General features: G+C 54.3%; 6 protein-coding genes across 6 annotated transcripts; 2 read left to right on the top strand and 4 right to left on the bottom strand.

Annotated features, from left to right (window-relative positions):
• Positions 1-440: 440 nt before the first annotated feature.
• On the bottom strand, positions 441-1,446 carry PG985_014278 (uncharacterized protein; the record flags this gene model as incomplete). Its single annotated transcript, XM_066834044.1, has 5 exons — positions 441-509; positions 550-661; positions 735-1,087; positions 1,150-1,251; positions 1,327-1,446. 5 exons carry the CDS (start codon positions 1,444-1,446, stop codon positions 441-443), a joined length of 756 nt encoding a protein of 251 aa, XP_066678784.1.
• Positions 1,447-3,621: 2,175 nt separating this feature from the next.
• PG985_014277 (uncharacterized protein) lies at positions 3,622-6,052 on the top strand (the record flags this gene model as incomplete). The annotated part of the gene is made up of 2 exons (XM_066834043.1): positions 3,622-4,217; positions 4,303-6,052. The coding sequence occupies 2 exons, from the start codon at positions 3,622-3,624 to the stop codon at positions 6,050-6,052; spliced, it is 2,346 nt and encodes a 781-aa protein (XP_066678783.1).
• A 1,114-nt stretch (positions 6,053-7,166) lies between these two features.
• Positions 7,167-8,624, top strand: PG985_014276 (Nin one binding Zn-ribbon like-domain-containing protein; the record flags this gene model as incomplete). Its single annotated transcript, XM_066834042.1, has 1 exon — positions 7,167-8,624. One exon carries the CDS (start codon positions 7,167-7,169, stop codon positions 8,622-8,624), a length of 1,458 nt encoding a protein of 485 aa, XP_066678782.1.
• An 899-nt stretch (positions 8,625-9,523) lies between these two features.
• On the bottom strand, positions 9,524-9,709 carry PG985_014275 (ribosome biogenesis protein nop10; the record flags this gene model as incomplete). The annotated part of the gene is made up of 1 exon (XM_066834041.1): positions 9,524-9,709. The coding sequence occupies one exon, from the start codon at positions 9,707-9,709 to the stop codon at positions 9,524-9,526; it is 186 nt and encodes a 61-aa protein (XP_066678781.1).
• A 645-nt stretch (positions 9,710-10,354) lies between these two features.
• On the bottom strand, positions 10,355-11,993 carry PG985_014274 (FAD-binding domain-containing protein; the record flags this gene model as incomplete). The annotated part of the gene is made up of 4 exons (XM_066834040.1): positions 10,355-10,838; positions 10,901-11,361; positions 11,441-11,487; positions 11,546-11,993. The coding sequence occupies 4 exons, from the start codon at positions 11,991-11,993 to the stop codon at positions 10,355-10,357; spliced, it is 1,440 nt and encodes a 479-aa protein (XP_066678780.1).
• Positions 11,994-12,858: 865 nt separating this feature from the next.
• On the bottom strand, positions 12,859-14,559 carry PG985_014273 (major facilitator superfamily domain-containing protein; the record flags this gene model as incomplete). The annotated part of the gene is made up of 1 exon (XM_066834039.1): positions 12,859-14,559. One exon carries the CDS (start codon positions 14,557-14,559, stop codon positions 12,859-12,861), a length of 1,701 nt encoding a protein of 566 aa, XP_066678779.1.
• Positions 14,560-15,391: the final 832 nt, after the last annotated feature.

The following is a 15,391-nucleotide window of genomic DNA, read 5'->3' as shown; positions in this document are numbered from 1 at the left end:
GTCCAAAAATTGAGAGAAGTTCTGTAGAAATCAAACAAGGACTTCCACCATTGCGGGAGACGAGTGCACCCAGATGTACACCCGTGACATCCCTTATATATCCAAACTACCATCTATTGGCAAACACAATCCAGACCCAGCAAAAATGCATTTGAGAATTGAGCACCAGAGTCGAGCCGATGTAGAGAAAACACGTCTTTGGGGAATCAGATGTAGCTTGGTTGAACTAGCTCTGGGTCTGGCGCCCCCTTTTCTAAAGAAAACTCATTTCGCACTAACCGGAAGACACAATTGACAACAACACTCCCAATCTATCAAAACCAGAGGCCCCCGCTGAAACACAATAAATGAGAACCGTTACACCAAGTCTATCGCTATACTCCACATGAGAAACACACCGCACTGGCTCACTCGTCTAAAAACAAGGAGGAAGATTCTTCCTATTTGCAGGTGAGATCGCCGGTGGTCTGGTCGAATGTGCATCGGCTGGAGGAGTAGTCATAGGCAAGCTGGTCAGACTAGTTAGTCGAAACCTCATATAGAACGAACACCGAACCAATCATGAGAGGGTTCCAATTGGTTAAGTCTACTTACGTTGACGTAACCGCCATCACCCTCGGTGTAAAAGCTGTTGGGCGCCTTGATGTACATGCAGTCGAAGCTATCACAAATTCATCAGCATCTCATTCCAGGTGTATAGATGGAAGTTGATGTCAGAGTCCGAAAGTACTTACTTGGTATGAAGGTTGCCCAGCTTGAAGGACAGACTGGCCGTCGAGTCGACGTTGGCGGGCGTCTCGAGCTTGTAGGCCATGTTGTAGCAGACGGCGGCGACCAGGTTGGTGGGGTCCGGGTTCTTGTCCATCATGCCCTTGACCGTGGCCTTGGTGAACTCCTCGCGTGCTTCGTTCCATTCGGAAAGGTTCTTGACCATGTCGATAGCGGCGTCGACGGCCTGTGTCGTGATCTCCGTCAGCGCGGCGGTGCCGACGATGCCCAGAATGGAGACGACGGCAGCGGTGACTTGGCGGTCCTCCAGGTCGCGCTTCTTGACGGGCTCGAGGCCCTGGGTGATGCCGTTGGTGCTCTATGGATCGTGTCAGTTCATTAGGTTATCCATCATCAAAGATAAAAGAGGACGCTCCGTACCTTTTCGCCTGTGAGACCGACGAGGACCCGGTCGCTTGATGCTCTGGCCTGAAGGTTGTCGCGCTTGACGGGCTCAAGACCCTGGGTAATACCGTTGGTGCTCTGTAAAGTACAATGGACGTCTCAGTAAGAGGGATCTCCACCATGAAGAGATTCGAGGGGAGAGTATATCCAAACCTTTTCGCCCGTCAGACCGACGAGGACACGGTCACTAGACGCTCTGGGCTGGATGGCGGCTCCAGATACGACGGAGGCGCCGAAGGCGGTGGAGAAGAGAAGGGCACCGGAGATCTGCATGTTGATGGTTGGGGAAAATTTGACGGAGTTGTTGTAGAGAGTGTCTGGCGGGTTTGGCGTCTAAAGATAGAGCAAGGAAAGAAAGAAAACGAATGGACTTGAAATGAGTGTGGTCGAAAAGCTCGATGGTGAGGAAGAAGAGTTTCGATGGAAGTGCAGCGGGAAGAGTGACTTATATAGTCACGGCATACGGACTCTCATCATGACAACCAGCCTGGAAGTCGACGGTTGTGTCGTGCGTCTTGTCAAGCATTGCTTTCTGAGTTCAGTGCCCCTTGCACCCATGCATGCTCAGGCACCATCGCGATGCATGATTAGATGCTGCCTGGGGTATGCTGGTAATGGGATAACAGCCTGCAACATCTGGAGCATATTACAAGCTTTCTATAGGTTATTTTTAGGAGGCACTATGGGATGAACAGGAAACCCTATACTAAAGCGTCAAGCATGCGAACACCAGCCGACTGGCTCATTACTCATGATAGGCAGCATCGGGGTTTCCCGAAGCTTGGGTAGCTGTAGTATATCGCCAAGTCTCGTCTTCTCGACGGAACTAACGCCTCTGCCGAACCGGGTAGAACTTCCCTTTGAAACGCATGAAACACGTCTCGGCATCGGTTACTTACCACGATGATCCCTAATCGCTACACTATTTGAGGAACAGGAAACTCCACAGGAATTGGCATACCCAATCGGAAATATGTATGCTTATCTCTGAGCCTCAATGCTTAATGGTATTCTTAGCGGTGATGCCGTGGAGGGTTTATACTGTAGCATGTCCTTAATGACGTGAGTAGTGCCCATATGCAAAAGCGATATGCGCAGTTGCAACCCAAATGCAGGAGCGCGCAGTACGAAGTAGGTACGGGGTGCAGTTTAAGTGGCACTACAGGATTTGAGGACCCCATTAACCTGCATCACCACAACAGCCTCGCAAACCCTATGCGGCCCCCCCCGACTTCCTGTGCGGTCCCCCCCTAACCCGATCCGGTAGCTTTTTGAATACCCTCCGTACCGACGACAACATACGCTCTTCGATACGATACTATAATATATCTATATACTAAAAACCCGTATTCTAACCAACCCGAACCCTATTCTAACCCTACCTAACCTAACCACCTAACCCGAACCCTAACCGGGTGTTAAAAATTAGTCGACGATTTTTCAAAATCGACGTTCTGCTTCGATACATCGTCTTCAAAAAATTTACTTCAAAAAGCTACCGAAACGGGTTAGGGGGGGGGGGGCGCACAGGGTTTGCGCAACAGCCTAACGAAGTGCCGGTAATTTCTTACTCCATTTGGAGGCCCGACTTCCTCCGACAGCCGTCTTTGCCGCCTTCAGCCACCGATAGCCGCTATTTATCTTGGCAGGGACCCTTGGCTTACAGCACAATGAGGGAATCGAAATCGAGATGTCAGCGGTTTGCAATCACTATCTTGATTCCCGGTGAGCCAGTACTTTGAGAAGCCACGATCATTGGCCTTGTTCGATGACGTGGCTGAACAAGCGATGTTCGGATCTGTCCTACGGACTCAGCCCAAACTCGGGATAAGATGCTAGGACCCCTACTTTTGATGAGATTGACCCGTCAGGCACATAAGTCAATCACTAACATCGATGCTAGCTCGTCACGTAGGACATAGTAGAAGCTTTCAGGGGACATGGATAATTTCTGGACGAGTACTCTGTAGTGCATCGCGTCCTTTTCCTGCTTCATCGCGCGATAAGCGTTGACTGCAATCGGCAGATTATCCTGCTGATACGAGCAAGCCTTTTCGGGAGGCTCTCGTGTGCTTCAGCGTGCCCACGTCCACTAATCTCAAGCTTACAGGCCCACATCCGCTAAAAAGTATCGAATCACGGCGCGTTGGCGTGAAAACTGACCGCTGAATTGGCAGGGTAGGTTGCGACTGGGGCCGGTCAGTGACCGATGAAATTGTCCCCGCGTTTCCCCTTGGTGCTTGGGCTCCTCCAGAGCCGGGTTCCCTCGTGACCTTGCTCCATCCTACAATTTTCTGGACAACGGGTTTCTCTATTTCTCTCCTCTCTCGCAACCCTTTTGACGGAGGAAACAATTCCTCGGATCCGGCCTCGTGTAATGCCCCGAAGGACCCGCAATCCGACTACCCACGCGCTTGGAGATCGGACCCCAGATCGCCTGCGTGTGCCATGGAGATGGAAGACGTGAGTTTGGAGGTGGCCGAAAAGGACACCGCTGCTGAAATCGCCGCCGAGGCTGCTGTGTCCGACCCTGCCAACCACCGGCCGCCGCCAAAACACCCAGACACCCCGAATCCCAGGAAAACATGCCAACCTTGTCGTTTGAGGAAGGTGAGATGCCTGCAGGGCGAGGGGGCGTCATGCGCCAATTGCGACCGCCTAGGCTTCACGTGCTCGTTTCAGGCCGCCTCGCCGCAGGGCGACGGCGACAATGGCCCGGCGTCATCCATGACCCTGCCACGCCGTCGCGTGCGGCTGGCGTGCAGCAACTGCCATTCGCGCAAAGCGCGATGTAGCGGAGAGATGCCGAAATGCAAGAGGTGCCAGTCGCAGGGCATCGAGTGCATCTACCGGCCGACTAAACGTTCTGGAACCCTGACCACCCCAGCCCCGGGGCAGGCCGGCGATTCCGAGCACGAGTCCGTCTCCTCCGAGCCTCCGGAAAAAAGGAGACACGTGCACAACGGCTCCAATGCGTCACAAGGCGACTATGCCATCGCCAACCGAGCCGGTACCCACGGAGCTTGGTCCGTCAATCACGACACGTCAGTATTGAACCTACCTAACCTACCTACCTGTGTTGCGGCCCTGGAGCTCGCTGTGTGAAAATTTGGCTGAACAGAATGACAGAGGCATCAACTTCCCCGATGAAGCCCTCATTACCCGCACCTTCGACAACTACTTCAAGCATGTGCATCATGTGCCGGTATTTTCTTTCCTCCACCGCGCGTCGCTAATGCAACGATACCACGCAGGCATGATGGATCGTGCTTTACTGCTAGCGCTGGTGGGAATCACATCTCTGCTCACCGATCTCGGGCCTGGGACCAGAGAGTACGGATCTAAGTGCATCGACGAATGCCAGAAGATGATACTGGCGGACATGGAGAATCCATCAACTATCAAGATCCAGGCCATGGTGTTCATTATGAAGTATCGGATGCTGACCCAACGGTTCACGAGCGCTTTCATGCTAGCTTCCGTCGCCGGTCGTGCTTCTTACGCCCTGCGTCTCAACTACGAGAACCCCAATCTCTGCTTCCTGGCACGCGAGTCTCGGCGAAGACTGATGTGGGCTTTCATGACTATCGATTCCGGCATCAACGGAGGATACCCCGATTTCACGCTGCTGCCGTCGGAAGCGCTGCACATACAGCTGCCCTGTAACGAACGGAACTTCGAGTTTGATCTCCCCCAGATCACCGAACACCTGCGCCCGATACCTACTAAACCATTTCCAGATGATGTCGGATCGCTGGCACTCCACGTGCGCCTGCTCTGGATTCGCAGCCGGATCTTGTACTGCACCAAGAACGTGCTCGCGATGCCGGAAACCGAACTGCGCGAACTTCCTAAGCTGGTGGACGTTCTAGCCCAGGAGCTCAATGGCTTTAACGAGCACTTGCCGGCATCTTTCCGGTTCTCAGACAATAACGTCAAGCTTCGCGCCTACTCGCCCCGACTCTGCGTCTTCATCATGATTCACGTGTGGTGGCGCCAGTGTCACTGCGACCTTTACCGCATCGTGTTGGTCGGTCTCAAAGAGGCCCTCCCCCGGTCCTCGCTAGACCGGCTACCGCCCCAGTTCGTGGAGCTTTGCCAGCGGCAATGCTACGAACACGCACTAGCCATGGCCGACATATTCCGCGTGGTGTTGTCTCTCGATGGCGGGCTCCCCGTCACAGACCTGGACTTGCCGGTCTGCGCGTACCAGTGTGCGCGCATGCTCTTCTTCGCGCACCATATGGCAGGACTGCAGTTTCAGATCAGCGCAGACCAGGTCCACGAGCACTCGCAGCGCTGTCTGCAGATCGCGCGGCACATGTCGCACATACCCGCCGTCCAAACAATCTTGACCGACCTTGAGAAGCTCATCGCCCGGGGTTTCTCGGCGAGCACGACGCCGAGCCATCCAAGCAGCCCGGACTTTACACGCGCCTCGATCCCGGCCCAGCAAATCCTGTCGCGGCACAACCCGATCCAGCTGATGGGTCTTACGGACGAGAACGAAATTCCGGCCAGAGCTGTGGGGATGGTGGCCTCACCTACCATACATGGGGCCGTTGCGTCGCCCCTTACGCACGGGCACGGCGGCACCCCGATCCTGCAAACACCACTATCGCAATCGACGCCGCCCGCAACGGCGGCCCGCGCGGCCGCCTTTGCCGATCAGATGCCGGGCGCCCAACTCGTCAACATGCCCCGGCCGCATCTCGCGCCCGTGGACCCGCCCGAGGGGCTTGATAACAACAACGCCTTCGAGGGCGCCATGGACGGGTTCGACTTCAACATGGAGTCCTTTGGCAACACGGGCGCCGAGGCGGTGTCGTGGTTCTCCAACGAGTGGCTGGGAAACGAGTACTCGCAGACCACGGCATGAACTACTGAAAGTATCACCACATTTACCAAGTCCGTGGAGGGGTTTTCTGAATGACCAACCCGGACCAGATACGAGAGATCTCGCTACCCACTTTTGCAGCACGACTTTTCAACCACGAAGAATTTGAACACGTTTGGAAACGACGGGGCGCCGCAAGACATTTTACTATATCAAGTACACACTGAATATAGCTCACAAGGCATGCTGGTGGATTTGCACTGCTTGTGGACTTTGTATATATAATACCCCTGGGGAGTTGGTTTTGGTGCCTGGAGAAAGCGGGCGTCCCCATCACATAGCATTGCGTTTGGTGTATATTTAGAGTGCCTTTAGATCTAGGTAGAAATAAAGTAATTCAATATCAAGCATGCAGTACTCTCGTGATCTAAAACGGAACTTGACGATAATCAGGATATCGGCATTAGGTCGTTGTCCTATGCCACTTGGTCTAGCTTTACAAGCCAACAGTCCTCCAAGTCACACAAATTGATGGAAATGCCCTGATTTGAACTGTTGCATTTGTACCGTGTTTGCTAGAATTGACATACAAACAAACGATACAGGCTTCAACAAGACATTCCTTTCTATATGCCACTCGACCACAGTACGCAAGGATGAACACGGTACCTAGGCTGGCATGGAACCCTTTCAGTCAAGCTCTCCAGCAAGATACCGAGTAGGCTGCCCGGGTTTTCTTGATGCTGAGTATATGTAAACTATATTTCTGGCCAAAAAGCGAAGGGCCCTCGAGGTCGCATGGTGAGGGCCTGGGGGGGCGGCGTAAATATTTATGTAATCCGCTACTTCGCTGGGGGGAAAGTGTTCCATTGTAATTGGATTTATAACCTCCAGCTTCTGCTTGCACGTCGCTTATTCCAGGCACATGCAGGGTTGGCAGGTGCTAATTCTGCCACCAGTTTCCGCTAAAATTCTCTTAATCGCTAAAGCCAATAGCACAACCCCGCCATTGTCGATAACGAAAATCAGAGAGGCAGCGCAACCCCCACTAGTCGTTGCAATCCATCAATTCGGCCTTTCAAGACGGTGACAACGACTAGATTGGAAGTTAGAAATTACCACTTGATTTACCTAGCTATACGTACAGAAGAACAATATGGAGGGACCAAGCGCAGTCACTCCGCCGGCGCCAACTTGGGTAACCGCTGCTGCACCTGCGCCAGCACCAGCAGCACCAGCGCCAACACAAGAGCAATCCTCTGCTGAGCCGGAACAGACCACCACCACTGCCGACGACACCCCGGCCACCAGCACCGAGACAACTACCACCACCGCCACTCCTTCCCAAAAGCCAGTCAAGCTCCTGATCGTCGATACCGGCCCCTTGATCAAGAACGACCCGCCGTTGAGCACGCTGCTCGCCAAAGCCGACGAGATCTACACGCTGCCCTCGGTCCTGACCGAGATCCGCGACGAGGCCACCCGGTCGCGCGTCCAGACCCAGCTACTACCGTTCCTGAAGCTGCGCAGCCCCCGCCCCGAGAGCGTCAAGTTCGTCCAGGACTTCGCGCGCCGCACCGGTGACCTCGAGGTCCTCAGCAAGCCCGATATCCACCTGATCGCGCTCACGTACGAGCTCGAGTGCGAGAAGAACGGCGGCGACTGGCGCCTGCGCAAGACGCCCGGGCAGAAGACGACGAACGGGAAGTCGCCGGCGGCGCTGGCAAAGTTGGCGCAGGAGAAGGAAGGCGAAGAGGACAATACCACCAGCCCATCGACCGACACACCCGCCGAGTCAACTGCTGCGCCAGAGGCGCAAGAGGCTGAGGCAGAGCAACCGAAGAGCGAAGAGCCCGTAGTCGGGCAAGAAGAGGTGTCCCACAAACTCGGTACACTCAGCCTAGCAGAGACGACGACAGAAAACACCGTGGGAGACGTAGTCGCGGAAGATGAGAACGAAGACGACGACGAAGATGGCTGGATCACCCCGTCGAACCTCAAGAAGCACCAGGCGAAGGACCAGGTCTCGTCGCCCGAACAGCCCATCCAGCGGGTCCTGCAAGTGGCGCTGCTCACCTCCGATTTCGCCATGCAGAACGTCACCCTGCGCATCAACCTGAACCTGCTGTCGCCGTCCATGTCGCGGATCACGCGGGTCAAGACGTGGGTGCTGCGGTGCCACGGCTGCTTCCAGGTGACGCGGCAGATGGACAAGCAGTTCTGCCCCAAGTGCGGCCAGCCGACGCTGACGCGGGTCAGCGCGACGACGGACAGCAGCGGCAACTTCACGGTGCACCTCAAGAAGAACTTCCAGTTCAACAAGCGCGGCAACGTCTACAGCATCCCCAAGCCCGTGCACGGCACCTCCAACAACAAGTACCGCGGGCAGGGCGGCGGCAAGGGCGGCTGGGGCACCGAGCTCCTGCTCGCCGAGGACCAGAAGGAGTACACGCAAAAGGTGACGGACCAGCAGCGGCTCCGGACCAAGGACCTCATGGACGAGGACTACCTGCCGGGCATCTTGACGGGCAACCGCAAGGGCGGCGCCGGCGGCGCCGGCCGGCCGCGCGTGGGGGCGGGCAGGACGATCAACTCGAAGAAGCGGCACGGCTGAAGAGTTGAAACAAAGTAAAATCGCGTAAAAGGCTTTATAGATATGACCATGACACACTATGTATATATGATACCACCGGAATTTGGGGATTACTGGATAAAATTTAAAACTGCTTTTGTTATGCAACATGAGCTGCATGATCAGTGACTGGGACTTAGAACGGCAAGACGGCAATTTTGCGAGAGAATAGGGACTTTTTAAGATTCGCTATCCTCGACCAATATTGTCCAAAGGCAAAAAGGCAACGGCTAAGAGTCGAAAGCCTCCCCAAAGCAGAAATGAAACCACGTTCTGAAAGCTGGTATTCCAATCAAAATATATTCCACGCCTTGAACTCCGTTCCCCCGAGATGATATCTGCTTCGTAGTAATAGGCGAGCGTATTCGATCTCTCTGCTTCTTGGATCCACGTACTAAGAGCATGTCCGTTTCCATCGTATCCCAAGCCTCATTTTTCTTACGGCCAGTTCTGCTGCTGCTGCGAGTCTGCTCTCTATTTTTCGACGTGTAGAGGCGCACTGATGAAGGTCCGACGCCAGATATTCAACCAGTCCGGCCAAGTCTAGTTCGCAGATTCGTCATGGTCATGAGATGGTGTCACTCGTGCTGAGGTTGTGGGCGAAATAGGTTGTTTGTCTTATGCGAACTTGTCTTGGCTAGTCTATTGCGCAGGCTTGTCTAGATGGTTTCAAGAGTACATGTTAGCCATATGGTCCTATATCTCTCTTCGTGGTCGTTGCTTCCTCATTTACCCAGAATGACTAGTCCCTGCTTCGCTGCCTTCACATCGTCTTGAACTTGGCCTACACACTCAGCCAAAAATCCAAGCAAGCCAGACGGGGAACCGCACAGGAGCAGGGCACGCAGGAGGCGTTTAGCGAGGAAGGAAAGAAAGAGGGACTACTCACCACCCTGGAGGTGAAGCAGAAGGCCGTAGCGCTTCTTGAGGGTGACGCGCTGGCGCGACCACTTGTCGTCGGGGGAGAAGCGCGCCGGGTGCGCCGACTTGGTGACCTCGCCGGACAGGACCTTCTTCAGCGTGTAGTTGCGCTTGCCATCGGGAGCGAGGGTGTACATCAAATGCATCTTGGCGGTTTGGGTTTGAAAATTTGCTTGGGGGCGAAGAGAGATGGTGGCTTGGCTGGGTTGAGGTGGTGGTCGTTGTCGGCGGTCGTCGAGCTGGGCTGGGGAATCGGACTGAAGCTGTAGCTGCTGCACTGGAACTATTTTTTTTTTCTTCCGCAGAAAATGGCAATTGGGATTTGTTTTGGGGGAAAGGCTTTCGATAGGCAGGCGGTGAAGAGCTCGGCTTTCCTGAGTGGGGCTTTGGTGGGGCAGCCGTCGGCTGGTCTCGCGACTTGTATCAATCACGGAAGTAAAGGCTGAGCATTTCAAAGTCGAAGCCCCTTTCATCATGCGAAGTATCTGTAAACGATCTAGGCTATACGAATCGAGGTACGATACAATTTATACTGTATCTGTATTGGTATTTTGCATCTGAACTGTTTTTACTGCTATGGATTGAGACTGGACGCCGATTTCGATTGATAAACGCAGCTCATTCAATTGCCGGGGTGTAAGTGCAAAGATGCGCCATTGACTGCTGGATCGCTTACAACACCTATCAAGCGCATGCGATCTACTGCACCAGATGTTATCCAACATATGCGAAAATGAAGAAATTACGCCGGAACAGCAGAAGCTTCAGTAAATAACTTGTGGTTTCTATCTCTAGGGAAACAGTTTGAAACCCCCGGGAACCCCTTTCTGGAACAGTCCCTGCGGATCGTATCGTTTACTGACGCGCTGGAGCTCCGCCTTGTTCTCTGCCCCGTACGAGCCGATGGGGTCCTGCGAGGTGAAGGCATAGTTCATGTACGTGTAGGGGACCAGCTGGTCCCTGGCCGCGGCCCGCGACTTGATGGACCCCAAGATGGACTCCATCGTCTCCAGCACGGCCGCGTCGTCCCTCTGGTTGGACCAGTACGTGAGCAAGAGCACCGAGACCAGCGGTCCGTCGGCGGGGCTGAGCCCCAGCGAGTTGCCGCCCTGGGCCGCCGAGGCTTCGAGCAGGGAGCGGGCGTGTGGCTGCAGCGTCAGGGAGCAGATCAGACCTTCGCAGGGTTTGATGGGCTCCAGACCGGCCGTGTAGATCTCGGCAGCTTCTTGAAGGATGCTGGCGTCGGCCTTCAAGGTGGTGTTGAAATAAGCAGATCTAGACGCGTGAGTCAGCCTTCTGCTTCTTACGTCGTTCTCTGGACGGCATGCTGCACTTACCTCTGGATGACAGGGGAATCCCCAGCTTGCTCCTTGGCCGCTTCTGCCAGGCTCAACACACGCATCGAGTTGAGCTGGTCCAGCTGCGGGCTAACAGACGTGAAGGGGCGGAGCACGGCCGGGTTTTCCTCGGGGCTGTTATGGTACAGTTGGTTCTGGCACATCATCTGCGGTCCGAACATGGCCGCATAGCCCGTGCTGACCATCAGGTGCGTGTCCTTGGATGCGTCGGGCTTCTGCAGCTCGTCGACGAGGTGTTGAATCTGCTCCGGGAAGCTGGGCGCGAAGTAGTAGACGCTCCCGCCGTACATGGGCCCCTGCTCGAAGGTGGGAAAGTCGTAGCGAGTGACAATGCCGAAGTTGTTGCCGCCGCCTCGGAGCGCCCGAAAGAGGTCTGCGTTCTCTTTCCCGTTGGCGTTGACGATCTCTCCGGAAGCTAGCACAACCTCGTAGTTGAGGACCTAGCAGGTCACGAAGTTAGCAACCATCCTTTCGCCTCTCTCAAACAAGGGACTAGTCTTCAGATGGATGATAACGTACGCTATCGCAAACGAAACCGTCACGGGAAGAGTGAAAGGAAAGACCGCCTAGTTGTTATTCATGTCAGCGCCACCCGCCCATGGAAGTGTAGAGAGAGAGCAATACCTTCCAATGCGAGGCCGCCAATCCCAGATTTGGCTGATCGGCCTCCCGCAACTCCAAGTCCTTTCTTCCCTAGCTCCTCGTAGACGGTGCCCCATCGCTCGCCAGCAGCGATAGACACTCGCCCTTCCTCAATAGCCAACCCCTTCAAGAAGGACAGGTTCACCGTGATCCCGTCTTGCACATTAGCACAGCCAGGCAGTGGTTGGCATCCTGCCCCGTAGATTGCAAGCGATACTTCGCCGCTCAAAGCGTGGGGCCCGACATGCTTGAGGAAAGCGGAGATCTCCTCCTTGGACTTGGGTAGGAAGATGCAGCTGGGACGGATTTCGACATTCAATGCCGATTGATATACCTTGTTCAGGTCATCATAATCTTCCGCTCCCTGAAGGACGAAACGGGAATCCGGCAGGGCCTGTTGCAGGTCCTTGATAACTTGAGAGGGAGCCATGTTCTGATTTGAGTGGGTACAACAGCAACCTAGGATGTAAATGTTATGGATGAAGAGCGAGAAATGCAAGATGCACTTTGGACATGGACAGCCTCAGAGGGTTAAATACTGTTTATGACAGCCTGCGCGATTCCCACTGCTGTGCAGGCTGATGCGTGTTGCTGATGAGGCCCCTCATTCCTACCGTATATTTCAACCTATCATGAGCGATGGATGCATGTTGGTTGGTAGCCAACCAAAAGGGAATGTGCGTGCTGTGAGATGTAACCTCTACCCGCCCTGGACTCTGCCTTACGCTCCAGCTTGCCGGGACGTAAAAGATTGATGTCATCAATTGCTGCATTGCAACTCAGTGTGAAACCCGTCCAGTTACTGTGGTTCCTTCCTTTGCGGCAGTCTGCAAGAGGTTCAATCAAGATCGTCAAATGAGGCGAGTTTTATTTTTAGACAACACGTCTATCCGCTAGCAGACGTTCTTTAGCGATTTGCATGGAGGGTCTGAGCCCCAGCGTGTAAGTGCTTGGGGGCTGAAGCTGCAGTCGGAGTTCTGGTTGTAGCTGACCCCTGCATATTTGTAGGCTACAGCAATTTGACCCCGCACCAAGATCACGTCGAGGGTCGACCAACTTCTCTTGCACTGAAAATGTCCGGCTTTCAGATTCGTAGCATCACAGGGTCGGTTGCTCTAAATCACTAACTAAAGAGTTATATTTACACACGACCTGGTATGCATGTTCAACACCCCTTGCCAAGTAGTTTTATTAGAGTAACAAACTGTAATAGCGCCTCCTGGGTAGTAGTAAGGTTGTAAGGGCCACGCTGAGCACTGGGCCCAATCAAGAATTACAGGTATTGAATTGACCCATCAAGCCTTAGGTCGGCCAACTTCACCTCCACTCTCCCCGAGCTCTTCCGTTCTTTTCACCTCGTTTATCCCGTACTCAGTCTCCAATTCTGTCCTGAGCTCTAAGCCCTTCTCGAATCCTACGCATAGGAACGAAGCCAGGCTCAATCCGAGCCCAAGCCACCAAATAGCTTTCAGACCCTCAATATATACATAGGAAATCTCGTCCCGAAGGCTCTCTGAAGTTGCGCCGTGAATTGTCCGAATCTCACTAGCATATGCATACGCTTTGCCATCCCTCATGCTGTCTTGAATGTTCCGGTCGGAGATCGTCCAAAGATTGGAGTTCACTACCGAGTTGAAAATAACGGCGGGGATGGAAACACCCCAGATGTAGCCAAAGGTTCTGATGAAGCCATAGGCCCCAGTAGCCGTAGCTACGTCGGACTCCGGCAAGGCGGCCATGATGGCCGGTAGGAATGTGGCCATCGTGAAGCCTGACCCAGCGCTCGCAATGAGCTGGAAGAAGACCCACGCCACAGGCTTTGATTTGCCATCCAGGATTGTGAATAACCCAAAGCCAACCGCTGAAAGCGCGAACGAGACTGCGTGAATAGGTCTGTAGGCGCCGAATTTGCTGAGCATGACACCGCCCACTACGGCAAACGCAAGGGTCCCGATTGCAAACGGGAGGAAGTTGGTCCCGGACGTCAAGGCCGATGTGCCCTTGACGGCCTGGAAGTAGACTGGGAGGAAGTAGGCTGTTTGTTGGACGATGACCGAGGATGTGAATGTAAGAAGGTAGACGGTTAACGATGTTCTGTTTTGGAAAAGGCGAGCAGGCACGCTCGGCCACGAGGCGAAGTAGGATTGCTGTAGATGGAAGACAGCCCAGCCGACCACACCGAGGACTATGGGCAAAATGATTTGCCATGATGACCACGGGTGTTGTATCCCTCCCATAACGAGTCCGAGAAGTAGGGCCAGAATACTGGGGATGAATATCAAGTTTCCCAGGTAGTCGACTCGCTGGAGCTTTTGTGTCGTGCTCTGCTGGGCCAGCGCCTCTTGGCCCGTTTTCATACGCATGAATGCGAGAAACACAAGCCAGGCGAAGCCGCAGATGGGAAGGTTCATGTAGAAGATCCAACGCCAGTTATGCTGGGCCAGAGCGCCGCCAATGACCGGCCCGATGGCGGCCGCCACGCCAGAGAAGGAGTTCATGAGCCCGACGTACTTCCCCCGCTCGCGCAGCGGGACCAAGTCGCAGCAGACAATGTCGGTAAGCACATACAGCCCCCCGGCACCGATGCCTTGGATAGTTCGTCCGGCGATCAGCATGGCGGCATTGAAAGAGCCCCCCGCGATACCGCTGCCGAGCAGGAAAAGAGTGAGGGATATGGCCAGAGGCACGCGTCGGCCGAAGACGTCAGCCAGCTGGCTGAATAGGGGCTGGACCACGGCGGAGGCGACCACGAACGAGTTCGCGATCCACACGTATTGCGTGCCCCCTCCGACGGCTTCGGTGATGGTTGGCAGAGCAGTGGTGATGACGGCGACATCCAAGGCGCAGATGAACGCGATCATGCAGAGAGCAACGAATATTCCCCAGAACCTGATGGATCTGTTCATTGACTCTCGAGGGCTTGCAGCCTCTTGGGGCTTTTTGGGTCCAGGGGCATCATGGGATTTGGGGAAGGTTTGCTTCGCTTCTGTCTGCATAGTGGCGATGGATGTAGAGCAATGGGGTGTGACTCGAGAAAGTTTCGCGATGGTATCACACCCAAGTAAATCTAATCCTGTATCGCGTCTTTCTTCGGGTTGGGTTATCAGTGATGGTTGACTAAGATTTTAGGAAGCGTGTTGGGCTATGCCCATCGACGTCACTCAAAGCCTAGGGGATGCAAATGACCCCCTGATGCATCCGCCTCGCACATGCTCTAGGACTTTGTAGATGCCTAGCAACTTCTGTGGTTGCATTTTTCATTCGTCACCGTAAGCGCCCATGGCGCCGCACACGATGTTGTATCCAAAGTCTCGGCGCCCAGGTTGGTGGACCCCCATCAAGCAAAGCTGGGCAGCCGGAGAATTTGTCTGACGGATGTCATCGAGGAGGGTCGGGTAGGCGGTTCCTGCCGTGCCGCATCCGTCTTACTTAACAGTTCCTCCGAGATTGTATTCGAATTGCAGACACTGTGTGCGTAAGTAAATGCGCCTCAATGGTGGGTCTCGAGTGTCGTTGAGCCCCACGGTTGAATGGAGTTGCAATGCAGCTGAATTCTTTAACTAACAAAGCCAAACCAACTGCATGAGCTGGGGACGAGTAATACCGTACAGATTGCGCAAATAGGCGATGATCCTCAGGACTGCTTGTATGGAAAAGGCTGAGATCAGCTAAAGTGTCATCATTTCGGATCGTTGTCGGTGTCAATGGTTCATCCCTGTATTCGACTGGGCTTGAAAACATTCGTTCTCAACCCCTGCATCGGCGATGCAGATTTGCATAGCCACTGGTTGATCACATGCTCGAGTCGCGGGATAGACCGTGGTAAAC

Source organism: Apiospora marii, assembly GCF_038362585.1.
Source record: "Apiospora marii strain CBS 49790 chromosome Unknown utg000011l_segment0_segment0, whole genome shotgun sequence".
In the NCBI taxonomy this organism is placed as follows: domain Eukaryota; kingdom Fungi; phylum Ascomycota; class Sordariomycetes; order Amphisphaeriales; family Apiosporaceae; genus Apiospora; species Apiospora marii.
This window is presented reverse-complemented; position numbering and strand designations above follow the sequence as displayed.